The 18,394-nt window shown below is 37.7% G+C and overlaps 1 protein-coding gene across 3 annotated transcripts in view; it reads right to left on the bottom strand.

Annotated features, from left to right (window-relative positions):
• RAPGEF2 (Rap guanine nucleotide exchange factor 2) overlaps positions 1-18,394 on the bottom strand; it is a 184,422-nt gene that overhangs the window by 99,417 nt on the left and 66,611 nt on the right. For all 3 annotated transcript variants that reach the window (XM_066548221.1, XM_066548222.1, XM_066548224.1), the window contains exon 4: positions 10,080-10,163. In XM_066548221.1, the coding sequence (XP_066404318.1) occupies positions 10,080-10,163 (84 nt within the window). The remainder of the gene's footprint in view (positions 1-10,079; positions 10,164-18,394) is intronic.

The following is an 18,394-nucleotide window of genomic DNA, read 5'->3' as shown; positions in this document are numbered from 1 at the left end:
ATAAACAAACTAAACCAGTGCAGATGTAGTGACAATATTGTTTTAGTTATTTATATCATAATTTGAAAATAAATTATTCCTAACTTGAAATGTTATACCATGTCTTGTACCCATAGATTTGTTTTTCAGAAACATTTCAAAATTTTAGTATCAACTGAAGGAAAAATCTCAGACATTTTCAAATCTTCTACAATATGGAGCAACACTTTGTTAAAAAGACAATTTGTGGAAGAATTACAGTAGTGGAGTCACGCTAAGAATCAAGACAATAATTCTAATTCCTTTCAGTTATTCTACAGTCCTCCAAATACACAAGTAAACATCATCATTACTTCAGCTTATCTAGATGGTTGTTCAGCAAAATTATGTTTATGAAAGTTTAGATCCTGAGAGGTTCACACGAGGCAAAGAAAGGGCAGTGTCCTCTGTCCCCCCTCTCTGCCTGGGTATAACTTCTCATTTTGGTATTCTTTATGCTATATTTGCACACAGTTCCTTTTGTTTTAATTTTGAGGTAAGCAATGACCAGATTACTTCAGTTCATTACACTTCTAAAACTTGTCCAGAGATCCTGAGAGCACATAAAACAAACAGGGTCTTCTTTTGACCTCAGCGAGAATCCTATAATGCAGCTTTCCCAAGTAACTGAAGGGGGCTTTGATGTTTTGCAGGTTTGTACTACAACTCAAAACCTTAAGTACTATTAAATTGAATCAGAGGAAATCTTAAATCAGAAGGAAGAGATTACATAATAGGACATAATATCCACTGTGAAAAGGCAACTATTTTCTTCAGACAAGTACGTATAATTAACTATGCAAGCAGTAGCAGATACCCTGATGTAATGGGTCTCACATTTAACTTTTAAATAACCATTTACTTTATTATACAGAGAATTTTCCCCTACGTAATTTCTCAAAAAGAATTCTGAATTTTTTTCCTCATCCCCATTTATATGTAAGAAATTTATTACAATTTTAGAAGACAGCTTTTTAATATTAAAATCAAAACTGAAATTTTAGAAAAAAAATTTCAAAGTGTGAGTACTGTTGAAATAAAATATATCACATAATTATAATGTACAGAAGAGCAGTAAAAGCAAAAACAAAGATGAACAATGTTTCCAAGATTGTTTAGATGTTGCTCTTAATGACTTCAAATTGTGACATGCTCCATTAGAGAACCTAATGCTGAGTTTGGAAAGGTGCTTCTAGCCAATGAGACACAAAATAAGCTAAAAAGAAGAGTCAGCAATGAAACCATACTGTTTCAAGGCCAGCTTTTACAGCAGCAGATTTTAGAAACCAGGCAATCAACTAAACAGCACCAAAATTTTTGAACAAGAATAAAATGTCATCAGGAAAAAAAGTGAGTGTTTCCAGTGGAATTAATCTTTTTTGCACCCAGATGGATGGGTGAGGTAAGATAATAATAAAAAAGCCCAAAAAGCCCCCACCACTATTCCAGCATATTTTTTTCAAAAATTAGTCAAAAATTTAACCCAATTTTTTTAAGATTTCAAGAAATGGGATCTGAGAGTTGGTATCAGTCAGAGTCATCAAAGATTATGTTGCCTCTATCAGCTACCTTAAAGGATTCTCCTTTCTTCTCCTCGCTTTCTGCTCAAAATTATGCCCCATGAATCTGGGTTGTTAAACACTTCTGCTTATTTTTATTTTTTCCTTATGGTCCTTTTCAGTTACTTTGAGCTGTTAAGATGCATTCATGCTTACACAGATAAAATCTACTGCCTGTGTTATCTTAGATTTTGTTTTTCATTGGCATTGGCAATATCCCACTGAAAAATTTTCATTATACTTAATCTGTAAAGCAAATGCAAAAAATAACCTAAATTGGTTCACAGGCAAAACTCTCCAAAAAGCAGTGGTCTGGATTTAGAATGCTGAGTACTTTGTTTCCATGCTCTGTATCACAAGTGCCATTTTTTCAGTAAAGTAGATACACTTCATTTTGAGGTATTTTCACAAAGCCACAGTTTCAATGAGGAAGATAAACGCCACTGAAGTGAATAAAGCAGAATGTAAGAAAAGCCTAACTCCTTTACTTATTCAAATGCACTGACAGAGGCATTTAGAAGTGGCAGGAATTGTCATCTTGACTCAGCTTTACAATTACCACGCATGAAACTATGAAACACCAAACCCAAGGATCTCTTGAATCTGCAAGCTCTGCACCACCAATTAATGGTGTCTCCCCAATGGAAAGCATATGAAATGGTTGTGAACGTTCCACAAATGCCCCTGAGCACCAGCAGGTGATCCAGACCTTCTCAAGCCCATCGTCGGGTCTTTCACATAGAAAGAGACAGAAATCTGCAGCTGTAAGTTTATACATCTAGAAACTGGTATAAAGTTGGCATTTGTGAGAGCTCCTGAAGTTTGCTTTTCTCCTACCATGGGCATTTCCACCCCTGAAAGCCTCCCTCTCCTGAAGAGGAATCAAAACAACTCAGGCTCACTGAAAACATATTCAGGTCATTTGACACTTTTGGCTTCATTGTTATCTTGTCATTACAAACTTGGCAGAAAGCCTGGTAGCACCAGACACACAACGCTGAATTTCTATTTTTGTTTTCAAAAGATGCCAGTGTAATAGATTAAGTCCCTTAACATTTTATCAGCTCCACAAAAACAAAATTCCAGTAGCACTGAAATATGACAGGAACAACACCAGACACCAGCCAATCTCATCATTTAGGAACTGTCTCCTCTTCTATTTCCCAACACCTCAGATACTGTCATGATCAGTCTCAGACCTCAATAAACTCTTCAATTACTCAGCAGAACAGAAGATGGATGGGATAAAGGATAAATTAGCTGTAAAAATAGTTTTATTTATTCATATTCAAAGAAACCTGCACACCATTTTTTTCAGACTCTAAGGACACTTTTGGGTGACATGTAGCCTGTGCTCTGAATCGCAAATTTTGCTGAAATAGCAGGCAACCTCACAAGACCCATCAATTTATGGCTCAGCTAATTCAGCTCAGCCAGAGCTGACTGTGTCTGCAGTGATGAAGTCAGACTCACTTGAAACCCTCCCCACATGCCCTGCCTGCCAGCCAGCTCTCGGGGAGCTGGGCTCAGCCACAGCCCCACGGCAGCTCCAGCTCCTCCAGAACCTCATAAGGAAGCCTGCAATGACCCACACGAGCAAGTGCTGGATTTCACTGGCAGCACTGACCATCATACCAGCAGGAGATGAGCAAATTCAAGGTAGATGGCCAGATCAGGCACTCCCAGTAAAATGCTACCTCTTGTAAGCAAGATTTTATTTTCTCTAGGAGTTTGAATCTCAATAAGTAATCGGTCACACTGTGCTGTGATACACCTAATTTTCTGCTTGCAGGTAACAGTAAACACCTCCATCCAAAAAGAAAAATGCAGTCTTTTGGGTAAATGCAGACAGAACAAAGCAATTAGTGTTCATTTCTCAATGTCTATTTAAAATTCATTCTGATAGCCACACAGTCATAAATGGACTGACGTCACTACTACTTCCAGCTTCCTCCTTCAGCTCATGATCTCAGTCTTTCCTAGATTAAACCCTAAGATCACACTCCTGCATGCCTCAGTTTCAATTGATGGGACTGAAATGCTGAACCAAGGCATTCAAACCAGACAGAGGACAAGGCAGCAGGGAGGTCAGCCCACAGCAATACCACACTCTATGCCTGCCCACCAGCCCTCAGAGACAACCATGAGCCCGGCTCCAGAACACCAGCAGCTTGATACAGACACACCAACACAACAAACAGGTCACAGGAAAATCCAGCAGCAGCAAAACCAGAGAAGTTTTCTATTCAAGACAGAGAGTTTCATGGGCAACCTAAACCCAAAGCATGCACTTCCAAGTAACTTCATAAACAGACTTTAACAGATGTTCTCTGAAACTATAACCTGGGAAGTTATTTTTCTCTGTGAATGTCCAGTGTATGGTCTTGGTTTCCATCACAATGCTGCAAATCCTTAGCCATAAGCAACTCAGAACCTGGAGAAAGCTAAATAAGCTCCACACAGCTCTTGATCAACTCTCTCTGCAGCTTAAACAACTAAACCAGCAGTTCCCAAAAGTACAACTCTGAGCCTCCCACAAGTCCATTGTTCTAAAATTCTGTTTCCTGCTCAGGGGAAAAAAAAATTTAGGGGATTTTATCATAGTTTAAATATTTGTGTATACTGATCACTCCCAGTTAAAATCCCAGTTTCATTCTGTTATCTCATAGGTGTCAGCCAGTAATAGCCAATATTAATAAATTCTAGTTGCAAATATATGAGTCATAGTGAGAGAAGGATTTTATCATTGTGATTAAAGCTATCAGCATAATTTTACTGACTCAAAAAAATCAATCAAAGGCAATTCCGTATTCAGAATATAAATACACCATCGGTTAGATATATGTAAACCACACAAAACAGCATGATTCAGACATCACAAAAATTAGGAAGTATGTTTGAGATACATAAAGCTCTATAACTGCATGTAGATAGCCAAGGGCTCTGCTCCAGCACCATTACACTCACATTCATTACCTGTCAAAATAAAAAAGTCTGCCAAAATCCTGAAAGATTACTTTCACAAGTTAATGAGGATGCACTTGGATGAGGACAAAACATTCTGCATAAACTGAGTTTTTCTATTGCTTTACACCCATTCAAAAGAAGTCCATAATTTGTTCAATGACTCTCTATTATGATTAGATATTCCACTCCATTTTTAAGTTGTTTTAGTATGGGAAAGACCAGAGGGCTAAACCATCAATATTTAAACACATACATCCCTCTTAATTTTGAAAATCATGAAAAATAGATGTTCTTTCACTTTCAAAACTTAAATCTTTTAATTAGAGGAAAAAGCTTAAATAATTGCTCCTGTATGTAAAATCTGTGAACTTGCCAAAGGGAAAGCAGCTTTCCATTGCCATATGAGGCAGTGAGAGGAGGACTGGTTGGAGGTAGCAGCAGGGAAGGAGAAGAGGCTGCAGGAAGGAAGCAGCAGATGAGCAAGCAGTGCAAACTAATGCCTGGTTCACGGGTGGCAATCAGCACAGCAGGATGCCCGAGCAGCATAGCACACACTACCCAGACAGGCTGGGAAGCATTCTGGAGAAAAGCAGAAATCCCCAAGTACCAAAGCCAATGGTCTGAGAAAAACTGCCCAGCAATTCTGTATTTTGTTGCTGCTAAGAGATGACTGCATCCTCTGGAGGCCAAGAGCAGGCACGAGGTCCAGGAGACCTTTTGGTGATGGAGCTCCCATTCAAGGAACACAAAAGAACCCAGTGGAGTCTACACTAGAAGCAAAGTTCTGGTAGAAAAACCACACAGGAACTCCAAGCAAATGGCCAAACATGGTGAGAGCATGCAGCAGGCCAAGGCAAGCTGGAGGCCATTCCAAAAGACATTCAGAGGGACTGTCACATAGTTGCTGTCAGTGGCCATGTGAAAACACAGGAGAACCAGGACAGCCCCCAGGGAATTGCATTTTCTGCTCATTTATTTTCTGGAGTTCATACATAAACTTCATTCTACCATGTGAACTGCTTCAGGGTACAGATGCCCAGGGGAAATTAGGAGGGCACTGAGTGTTAATTTGTGCTAGTTTGATGGTCATGGTGGGAGGAAAGAATTAAGGAATGTTTAGTTTAACATAATATATGCCTGATATGTTAAAGTAAATGAAGAAGTATGTAGATACTAATGGGAAAAATGAGGGGAAAGGGGTAGAAGGGAAAAGAGATGGTCTCCCTCATATTAAAATGTCAAATTTCACAGTTGTAATTCACAGAAATTAACAGGAGAACAAGATAAAGCCTTACTTCATGTCACCAAATAAATGGTAGCTTTAATTGTTCAGAGCACAATTCTTTAAAATCATGGACTGTATATTTTCTCAAAATAATAAATTAAAGACAATAAAATCCAGCCTTATCTTATGAACACTATTTGCTAGCTGATGGCTTGGAATTTGAACAAATACAAGCTAAACTGTATTACAACAAGGAAAAAAAATTAAACCCATGCAATTTTCAAAAAAAACAGACACGGTTTAGATGTCAAAGTTTCTAAAGCTAAATACTCGATTTAGGACTTCATGTATTCCAATATCCCATCTTGAACAACTTATTTTTTTTTAATTTGGAATTAAAGACTTGCCTAGTAGCTAGTTACTAGTAATTTTACAAGTCATCCAGTTCATTATAAAACCTTGGCAAAAACTGGCAGCTTTGACACTCATTTTGAACTGTTTCAAGAGGTAGCTATTTTCGCATATCTCATATCCTACAAAGCTGGTTCATTTTGGACTGCTGTGCTATTTTTTATTTACATGGGTTTTAGTAGTATTGCTGCTGTTACTGTCCATTTTATCTCATTGCTGCTTCCAGTAAATTGTTCTTATCCCAACTCATGATCTCTGCCTTTGTGTCTCCCACCAAAGAGGGGAGGGAAGTGAGAGGTGTCTGGTTTGGGAGACTCTCACTAGGTGGGGGGCACTAAATTAGGGTGTGCTGCTCCTAAGCCACAGCAGTGTAAAAGCAGGGGGGTGGTCATTTCTTATGCTTTTAGACATCTTTGTGGTGGGGGAAGAGGGTACTTTTAAAAACATTCTTATTGTCCAACTATATATTAACTATCTGCTAAACCCAGTGTCTCTAATGAAAGAATTTTAAATGGTACCTTACACTAGAAATGAAAGCCAGGGACACAAGGATTTGGAAGAAAGAAATACAGTGAGTTTACCTGACATGATATATAAAACAAAAGAGCATTTCCAGTGGTACCAACCACTCTGAGGATGCTGTATTCAAAACTAATGCAGGCAATTCAGCTATTAGAGGACCCAAATGCAAATAATATGCTGAGCATAGGCAGTCAAATGCACTAAGGTACCTGCAAGTGTCAGTTCAAATCTAGTGAGAGCCCACTATCCTGTTCTTTACTAACTCACATGCCAACTACCACAAAGTTTGAAGAGTAAGGTCAAATTCTGCACAGGACTGAGAACAAACCTGCAAAGCTGTAGGCAGATTTGTCCACTAGGTCTGTCTAAGTTACTCTGAGATATGACTTTTGCTCTGGCATGTAAATACATTCATTTTAAAGGAGTGAAATCCAAAAAAATAGCAAATGCTCTTGAAATTCAGGGGTTGGAGTGGGGGTGGAATTAGTGGGATGACAACACTTGTTTTATTTTAAATTTGGTCAGCTACTACCCAGCCATTATTCAACGAAGGTGAGCTTGAGGAGGTCAGGACAAGCATGGGGAAGCCCTCAGTCTGAGCAAGGACCAGCAGCCCAGAGAACCTGTCCAAAGGGATTTACTGCAGGTGCATGGGGCAGGTTGACAAAAAAAAGAGAGAATAGTTTTAAAGTGGGGGAGAAAAATGAGGAGTTTTGGATGGTGAGATGCTTAGGGGTGAATTACATTTGGCTCTGGGAAAAAAAAGTTAGGGGAATAAGAATTTTCTAAGTCAATTGTATTTGGAGAAAGGAGCATACTTCTTGCTTTCTACATATTTGATTGCTCCTACACAGACTTCTTGGCTCTCTTAATCAGAAGTTACACATGTTGCAAAATAATATCCTAGTGGCTTTTTAGATGGGCAAAGATTAAATGGATTAACCTGAGAAAAGCTCACATTAAAATAGTGTAAATATTAATTTACTACTGCAAATTTAGTTTACTCAAATGACAAACAAAATCAATTACTTTGCAATGTTTAGGTCTCTTCCTATCACTTGATGTCAATGATGCATGAGGATGTGCTCCTTTTGCTAAACCATAGCCAGCTCATTTCAGCAGTAAAAGGACATCAAGATGCACAAATTATGCAATGCTCAAAAAGGCCCTTGAAGTTTTTACCCCCTGTATATGCAAATAGTCGGTTTCAGCAAACACTTATCCAGTAACCATCTTCTGTCCACTTTTGACACTACTGCTCAGATTCCAGAATATCACCATATCAGTTCTTTCTGGACAGCAGCCTTTTCATTAGGTCTCACTCTCTTTTTTCTGAGCACCCTAAAATCTTACTTTGGCATTTCTGCCACTCATTCTCTTCTGCCTGGCTTGTATAACTGAGTAGTTTGCGATTTCTCTCCCAGCAGTTCACTGGCAGCATAAGTAAAGCTGGAAAACTTAATTTTCTTCTCAGGCCATTTTCCCACTAAATAAATCAATCAATAAATCATTTATTAGCCACCAATATTCCAGATCAGAATTTTCACCTGGGTGCCCTCTCACTTTTGCCAAGATTTATATTCATGGATGAGCCTAAAGCCCAATTGCAACTTACTCATTTAGAAAGAAAAAGCCCCGATTAACCTTGTCCTAAATTTTAATAAGGCACTCACCTACCATTCAATGACTACAGCTTCTAAGCACAAAGCCCCTCACTAGAAAGACTCTGGTTTTACTCTCCTGAAATACTTTCTATCTCATATAATTAAAGTTCCTTAATTTTGCTTTCATGGACTTAAGTTATCTTTTTCAATTAATAAATTGTCTCTCTTGCCTTTGCTTCCCAACACACTAGATTTGGCATCTTGACCTCACCCACAACTGTAAAACCTATTTGTATCACAAATTCCATGCCTGTATTTCACTAAGGTATTAGACACTGTCCCAGATGTCATTTTACACATTTCTCCACATGAACAGCACTTAATGCTGTGCTTACTGCCACAGGATCACAGATTACAAAATCTGTAATTTTCTGCTCATTCTACCAGGAAGCTCAAGCTCATCGTTTATCTTACTAAATCTCACCTCTCTTCAAGGTGCCCAAGTGAGTGAGGGCAATATTGCTCTATTTCAGAGAAACAGAAGATATTGCCATGGCCTATATACAGCCACCCCACATTAATTCAGATATTATGCATCTCTTCTCCTGGTATCATCAGGTAGCACTTTCTGCCAGCTTTTGTCCTGGCACTGCCTGCTCATGGATGACATATGGGACAATTTCCACTCTGCCAGAAGTTGGGCTCCTATAATCCCTTGTTGTGCTACTTTTTCCAATAATCAGTTCTGCACCTTCAGCATTAACTATTCGATGGCACATCCAATATACCTTTTTATCAGCAGTGCCTGACAGACACAAGACACTTGGTTTCACCAAGAACATGCCACCATCATCAAATGGAAGTCCCCAGACTTGCACTGCTCTCCCACTAGAAGGCAGATTTGAAGATCTAATGTCTCATTTGCCAACCAACACTAGCCATGAAGTGGTTTCCCACCTTTTAAAATTGCAAAAAAAATTCCATTTCTTTCCCTATCATGATACTGTACATAGACGGGTCATTCTTTCATTCTGCCTTTCACAAATTTTATTACATGCCATATATGTAATATAAAGCAGCCTTCTATGGTAGTCTGAATGAATATGCATATAACCAGCATATTTTAAAATAATTCTGCTCTGCTTCCATTAAAATGATCAAGCTTAGTCACTTTAGTCTAAAATCCTTGCAATCACTTGCATTTTTTTCCATAGCTCAAAATATTATTTTTTTTTTAACTGGGGCAATATAAATGTTGAGTACCTCACACTCAAACTTTTTTTTTTCCATCTAATAAACTGCTCTTCATTGAAAATCCATTTTCATGATGTTATACAGAAGCAGCAAAACCTGCAGTAACATCATCTAAGAATATACTAAAACCAAAGATTTGTGCACAGTAAGTAAAGGAAAACATCCACATCCAAATTCTAGTGCATCCTATAATTTGAAGTATGATTACTCACAGGAAGAGACTACTCAGCACTTCACTCCATTTCTCAGGTTTTTAGGTTTGTTTTTTTTTTTTTTTTTAAATCAACAACATCTGCATGACACTTTGGACAGTTATACACTGTCCACAAAGACAGACTTTCAATTCTAGCTATGGGCATGAAACAGTTACCACAGCTACTAAAGGCAGGAGATGTGTGTTTAGATTTGCTCTTCTGTGATTCATTAAATATAAAACACTGCCTTTTAATTCTAAAAATTCTCTACATCTCATGATTTATGTTTAAAATCCAGAATGTAGTACATTCATAGCTGACATACCTGCTCCTTGGAAGAAACATGGATTCTTTAATGAAGACTGAACCAGACAGCAGGATATACCAACAGGTACCAATATCATCAGGGCTGGAATAAAAAAAAATAAAATAACATAGTTTAAAACACTTGATTTAAATTACTCACAGCAGTACCGAATTTGCACTACAAAGGACATCAAAGAGGCAAAAATGCTCCAAACTATGGAAGGAAGACACAATTCAATTATTTAAAAAAATAATTCCATGAAACTATTCTAATTTACACCTGCAAACATATACATTATTAGAATGCTCAATTTCATTTACTTGACTTTATTAAAAGCATCTATCTATTCATTTGGTAACAGCCCAATTCAAATTAAATATAACTGTAAGTGATTAAAGGAAGGCAAGCTACAGTAAATATGCTGTATTGTATTCTATCAAATGCATTCAAGAAGAATGACAGTTCTTCAGTTCTTGCTGAAGAGAGCTGTAGTATCTTTCTCTCTATAAATAAAGGCATCCTTTCCCAATACTAGCCATCCTCTTCTCAAGCCATTCTTCAAGACAGAAATTTTCCTTTCTGCATCAGCATGCCTTTCTCCAAGGTTAGAGACATTTGCAGATGGCAAACCTACATCAGATTTGCCAGTCACCATTATCTGCTGCTGCTAAGCACTGCCCCTTTCACATCTCTTCCTGGCACCAGAACAAATTCACGACAGAAGGGGCAACAAGTTTCTCTTCCCCTCTCTTCAACCTGTAGAGGAGCTGGATGAGGAAGACTTTGTCATCCAGGCACAGTTCATTCTACTGTAGATTCAGATGTTGCTCCTTGAGTAATACAAAATCCTTTTCATATTAGACTCTTTTTGGATAAGTGAGTTCAAATAACGTCTGGACACGAAAATAAAATAGCTGCAGTAGAAGTCTCACTCCATGTTGACAGTGCTGAGAATCTCTCCGCTGTACTTCAGTTTCTACCACTCCTGCTTCTTCCAGAGAAACTGACTAATTGAATTCATGACTAATGGAGTTCACTGTTCTGAACTGCATGAGTATTCTTATGGAAAACCACATCCCTAGTGACACTAAGAGATGCAGATTAATGAATTTGTAGCACCTTCATTTTTTAAATTATATGTCTCAAGTCTTTAGCAACAACTAGGTCTACTTGAAGTAAGAACAGCCTACATCTTTTAACAATGATGACAGCATAGTATTAAAATCTAATCTTAAATCTTAGTAGGCAATGTACATGTTAGCAGTGTATTTTTCATTTTAAGAACTGCAATTTAAGAAGTACATACACAGAGGTCCTCAAAACAAATGTGCTAGTCTAAAAGAGCTGAGAGCAAACTGTCCAATCTAAAAACATGTTCCATTTTCATTTTCCACTGTATAATGTAAGCCTGAGAGAGAAAGGAGAGGAACATAGAAAATTAGCAGAGGAAATTGAGGGAACACAATCTATGGCCAAGAACAGAGGAACTCAACAAGAAGATGGAGATTGTATTTCTTTTCTAGCAGCCAATGTCCTGACCAGTGAAGTGATGCTGGTCAGCCACACACACCAGAAGTTACAACATCTTCAAAATGCAAGATTTCAGGAATACTTCTTTATATTGATAGACCATAAAGAACAAAGCAATAACACAGTCCCACTGCTAAAACAACAGCATTTTGATTCACATATCTGAAGTGTTCTAAGCTGCCTATTCTGAAATGTGCCTCACTTGCTTCTTACATGGGTCTGTATCACCCTCAAAATTTTTGGTCTAGAAAAATCAACACTGGGCATAAGTGCAGAGAACCAGGTTAAACACAAAAAAATACCCAGCACTTCCAACAAAATATCATTCCTAAAAACATTAACATGCACCTGAGTAAAGTTAAACATCTTCAGACTTTCCTTCTTTCCCCACTAATCCTATGCTGACAGGCACACAACAGCACTGCTGCTGAACTGGAAGTCTGTTAGGGTCTTTATTATGTTCTTTAACACCTGTCATTCTACCTACAAATAATCTGGACTAATTATCACAGTTGAAAGTTTTTGAAATAGAAATTTTCAGCAATGGATACAGACAAAGTCATTTCCCAAATACCTGGGAAGCAACTGTACTAGAATGTGAATAATAATTTTTCCATGTGGATTACAGCACATTATATTATCACATAATAAGTATTGTGGTCTTGGGGGTGGTTTATTCCTTTCCTTTTCCTAAAATCTGGCAGTTTGACCAAGTATTAAAGTGTAGTTAATAGAACAGAACATGGGGTCACAGATTTTATAATTCTAAAGCAAAAGTAATCTAGAAGATCTTCCCATGCTTCAAGAAAGGCATTTCCAATGATAAAATAATTGAAGTAGAAGAAAATTAGACCAATAGAAATTATTTTAACTTTTGCAAATCTACTAACATCCAAGCTCTTATGTCCTCGTTTGAAGACTTGATTGATTAACTTTTTGAAATCCTCTCTCAAACCACCTATTTGTAAGGGGCTCCAGTTATCTTTTCTCATTGGACATCTTTTAACTCCAAAGAGAAAAGCAGCTACTGGCTTTCACAAGCACCAGTCAGTATATATAATATATACAGTCAGTATATTCAATATGCAAATGCTTAAGACTACCTTTTAATCTACTTTTGAATCACTTAACAAACAAACAAACACCTAGAATGATTATTCATTCAACTGAATGGTTTGATTTCTTCTTATTTAATCACACATAGCGTGACTCTTCACTCAGTCAATCGTCCATCTCTTCTTTTTGCCAATTCACAGGTTTATTCTCTTTCTCTGCAAGTTGTCTCTTCAGAAGTTGTTGGTACTTCTCACTTATCCATCATGAACATCATACTTTATCCACTTTGTAAATAATCAAATTAAGCATCTCCTCATTTGACAGCTAAACGAACTGATTAAAAAATAAACCAAACTTGAGGAATACCATGTAATTGAATTTGTTTTCCCTTTGCTTTATGTGTACTTAGAAACTGGTTTTATTTTTACAGTTACCTCTGAGAATTTCTAAGCTCTAAGCTATTTAAATCATGCATATCTACTGAACTCAACACTTTAATTATCTAAATAAAAAAGAACTTCAATATAGCTGTGTCACAGTAGTGGAATATTACTGCAGAATGTGTCTGCATTCAAGGTATCTTCCCTGAAATACACTTTGTATTCTTCTAAAATTTTTACTGTCAGCCAAAACATCATAAATATTTCCAAGTCTTCAAGAGCAAAGAACATAGGTAGGGTATTAATACTCTTCATTTTTTACAACTAGTAGTGTCTTAATACAGTCTTGAGCAAAACATCTGAAAAAATCCCACATGTATAGCAAACACATTTCTTTCTCCAGAACCCACACGCTTCTCTCAGAAAAAAAAAAGGCAAATGAAACACTGATCTATTCCTTTCATATGAAAATATATTTAACTCCTGCACTTTTAACACTTGTTACACTCCCAGTTGATTAGAATTAAGGCTCAACAAAGCCATTTGGCAGCCAGCTTTTGCTAGACAATACTGTCACAAGAAACACGTGCAAGTCTTTCCATTTTAAGGAAATGGAATTCTGGGCTTTCCACAATCCTATTCAAACATCATGTGGCTTTCAATCAAGCTTCCATGTTTTCTGTACTATGCTTGACATTTGTTCATCAACAATGCATTTGCATTCTTCAGGACTTTTGTGCCTGTCATGAAAGACAGAAAAAACTATAGAAGAAGCAGATGCTGAACTACAAAAGTACTTCTTCAGGCCACCTGAGGACTCATGCAAATACCCATTTTACCCAGCAGAGAAGACTTAGATTTTAAAGGTTTTCTTTGCATTCACATTTTACATTCGATTTTAAACATTAATACTGAATTCTAGAGAATAAGCCTAATTGTAAAGTTTTCTTTCACTGCTAGAATAGTGCCTACCCCTGGCAGCCCACAGAAGACTCTAGAAACTTTATTTGTCCTAAAGATATTTCTTCTGCCAAAGAGACAATGGAAAATTGTTCTTAAAAGGCTTTATTGCAGACAGGACACTTCCCTGACTGGGTTTGCAGGAGGGCATTAAGTCCACATAAGCACTTCATCAGGAATTAGCTGAAGCAGGATTGATGCTGATGACCTTTCCACAAAGGCATCCTTCAAGAGACAAGGGGGTTTTTTTCAGCTTAGGAGAGTGAAGGGGAAGGTCCATAGCACCTGTCAGTCAAGCTGATGTAAAAAGGAAAGACATCTGCTGAGGTAAGATCTTTCCTATTACTGGTTTAGTAAGGATGCCACTGCTGGCCAGCATCACCACAACCACTGAAGCAGCAGCTGTCACGCATGAGGAGAGTGAAGTGCAGTGAAAGCTCCACAAAGCAATGGAGCTGCTGAGGGGTCTGGAGCAAAGTCCTGTGAGGAGCAGCTGAGAGAGCTGGGAGTGTTTAGCCTGGACAAAAAGAGGCTCAGGGGAGACCTTATCACTCTCTACAAGTGCCTGAAGGGAGGCTGTGGCCAGCTCTTCTTCCAGGCAACAAACAATTGGACAAGTTAGCCTCAAGGTGCCCCATGGGAGGTTTAGATTGGATATTGAAAGGGTGGCCAAACACTGGAACAGGCTGCCCAGGAAAATGCTTGAGTCACCATCCCTGGAAGTATTTTAAAAATGTGTAGATCTGCTTAGGGAGAGGGTTTAGTGGCAGTGCTGGGCTAATGGTTGGACTCAATGATCCTAGAGGTCTTTTCCAAACTTAATGATTCCATGATTCACATCTGGCTGAAAGCAAAGCTCACCTAACCCAGCAAACAGCACTTCCATTCTAGTTTTGAATTCCTCTCTGCTCCCTCCCTCTGCTCTTGCAGGGCCATATGCACAGTGGGAATAGAAATAATTGAAATCAGGAACTATTGACACACATTCATTTCAAAGCAGGCATACAGAGACCTTTCCAGGCAAGACTTTACCCTACATGTTAGCCTTAAGTAACAGAATACATTGCTTCAAGTACCTAAGACTGAGGGAAAGTTGTTTGTTTTGGGAACTTTCTTCAGCTCAGCTCCTGTTCTGGATATTTATCTGGATGAAACGTAGGACTGTTAAAAGTTATACAGCCTACCAAAAGCAGCAAAGATACCCACTTCCCTAGTTACAGAAAACAAGATTTATTGCCAAGAAAGTTAGATGACACAAGCAATTTATCCTGCAGAGAATCAGAATGAAGTCAACCCCAAAGTCACTCATTAGGGGCAGTAAGAACAACAAAATCAATACACACTCATTCTGTCCTGAGTGTGTAAGCTTGTGCTTCTGCAGAAACAACAACAAAAGGACTCCAGCACCAGATTTAATGTTCTTCTTTTGTAACTACTATGATAGAGCTACCCACTGATAAATTTGAAGAATATTCAGTTTTAGCAGCAACCTTACAGTGGTGCAAAACTGAAAGCCAATACCAAAATAGCCACCAATGTGCAGGTTTTATTCATAACCTGAACTTCAGTTGAACAAAATTTGAATAAATTTCCTTGAAATCTTAACTTTTGTATTAAAACACTTTCTAGAGCAGAGGATTTCCTGGGGAATCTATTTCCCAGAATGCCAGAGAACTTCACTTATAGGAATTCAGGAGCTAGAAACAGAAAGGCATAAATTGGATTGCCATGTCTTCCCATTGTGTGTCCCTGCCCAGCTTCCTTGACATAGTCCTTTAACACAACTACAACCTGCAGCCAGACAGGACACCTTTCTGCTTTGGAAATCACACAAAAAACTGAGGACAGAACTATAGAAGAAACTTCAACTAAGAAACTAACTAAGAAACTTCATAGCTGACACTAACCGCTCTGTCTGGAAACTTCAATTGTGTCATTATGCAATGGCCTATGACATCACTGGGTTGTCAGCCCTGATGAGTTTAGACAGTATTTTCAGACTGAGGTTTTCACATTTTCTAGCATATGACTGTTTTCTCTGAGACCTCAGAGGCACTCAAAGTTCAAAAATCAAGAGCTTATAAATCTCAAGACCGACAAAATCCGAGAAGTTTGCAGGCTTTCTCACAGTCTCCAGCACTCGCTCCAAACTCTTCATGCTATGATCTATTTATGCCCTGAGAAGGGGCAGCTTCTTATTCCCAAACCAGCATGTAGCTACATATACACTACTTAAAACTAAAGCTTTATTTTCTAATTAAAAATATTTTATTTCTATATCAAGCAATCAGCAGCACTTGCATGCTTGCAACTACACATTTGTAACTATTTATGTGAATTATATATTAATGGCATATCAAAGAAATTCTTCACAAGAACACATGTCCACCACACATATCAATTCTGTCTACAGAAGCACAGGTGTTCCAATTTTAGCTTTCAGTTTCCTGATTACTTAAGGTGCTGAAAAACCCTCCAAAATATTAAACTGCAATAAATATTTAAATCAACCTGTTGAAAGGCTAAATAAATCTCAAATATCTATACCATCTGTAGTGTCTTCCTCTATCCTAACAGGTCCTGATATATCACTTTTCTTTAAGACTTCTTTAGAAATAGCTAGATTTTAAAAACAGCAATCCATTTAATTCTCATTCTCCATCAAAATGAGACACAGCACTACTAAAACCTCTGAAATAACAAATCATATTAAGCACAAGCTTACTCACTCAGGTTCAGCTGAGATGATGAACATCATAAGTATGTACAGTGGCAAGAATTTGCAGGTCTTTTTGATGACAGCTGACAAACATGCTTTAATTCTGTCAAATAAGATATCACTTCAGTGCAAAATCCAGTACCTGGACTTGAAAGCACATGCTAAACCAAAGTCTTTCCTCTACTGCCCACCTTCTGATCATTGGCTTCTCAGCCAACTCCTTTAAAACAGCACATGAAAAAAGCTAAGTAGCATGCAAGTCTCAGTGGAAACAAGCATGGAAATTACTTCCATATAATTACTGCTTAATATTCCTTTTATACTTGTGTCTGTCCTGAGACAGACAAGTGTAAGCAACAGAGGTGTCGTTGTCACTCCGCCACTGGACTTCCAGCAACTCCAGATGCTGGAAAGACCCTTAAGTCATCCTCAACATCAAGAATTTCCTTCCATTCAGAGCTATTTTCAAGCTACAACATAAAAAGGTCATGGATTCAGCAAGAACAATTTCTTGGTTGTGAAAAAGCTAGTTTGATTTATGGAGACGACAATTCTTTAAAATTCCAACCACTAAAGGATTCATTCAAGAGTTACATTAAACTACATATAATACCATTCTCCTACCATCTGAAACACTTGTAATTGTTTTGGTAACTTACAAACCAAGGTGCACCTATTACATTTTCATGTAATCGTACTCAGTGTTGTTCAAAGTAGAATAAACTCCAGAAAGTAAGCAGAGTCATTCCAAAGACATTGCTCATGTTCCCAGGTCTCCACTTGAGAGAAGCAGAAACAATGGAAATTTGACATGTCAGAACTGGGAGCTCTTTCAGACATTTAAGCACTACATAAGAAAAAAATCCCAAAGAACATTGCTCTGCAAGCTCATGCTCCATAGGATCTTGTTCCAGCAGATTAATCTGCCTGTTTCTCTTTGCTCATTTTAGTTATCCTCTCCATGCTGAGAGCTATAGGTAGTTTATTGTTTTAACTGAATTATCATTGCCAGAATTAGACATTAGCCTTGAGATACCCTGGGATGTCAAACATGTCCAAGTTGAACAGTTCTCTCAGGTAGACATCTCATTGCCTGAAGATCCTGCCCACTAGCACTGCAGTGTTCAAACACAGAGTAACCAGAAAACTGCTTACTAACACTGTCAGCACTGCCTCTAATCCTCCTTATTAAGCCAGTAAAGCAGTTACCTGACATCTGCCAGACCACTTCAGATGCTCTTGAGGTATATCCCAAACACAGAAGATAAAAGAGATTGATACTTGATACATTACCCACACATAATTTTCAAATATTTTTCTTCTTATAAGAACACATTGAAGTTAGATTAGAAATAAGAATAAATTTAAGAAAGAGTTAAAATATATTCAGTAACAAAACTGATAACTCAGAATTTTGAACTTCTGATTTTCACTAAACAGTGTGCATATTTCTACTTATGTCCATGATTATACAAGACAAGATGAAAACTTGTGTCTTGACTCCTGGTAGCAACAATGGGAAATGCAAAAGAATGAACCATAATAAACAATTCCTCAGTATTTATGAAAACAAATAATCAGAAGAATATTTTTCTTAACAGTATTTAAGTTATTTGTATTTTTTTTTCACTTCTGAAATAAAATCAGTGAAATAACACAAGAATGTTGGTCAAATTAGAGATTATTAC

The sequence above is a fragment of the Molothrus aeneus genome, chromosome 4 (genome assembly GCF_037042795.1).
Source record: "Molothrus aeneus isolate 106 chromosome 4, BPBGC_Maene_1.0, whole genome shotgun sequence".
In the NCBI taxonomy this organism is placed as follows: domain Eukaryota; kingdom Metazoa; phylum Chordata; class Aves; order Passeriformes; family Icteridae; genus Molothrus; species Molothrus aeneus.
This window is presented reverse-complemented; position numbering and strand designations above follow the sequence as displayed.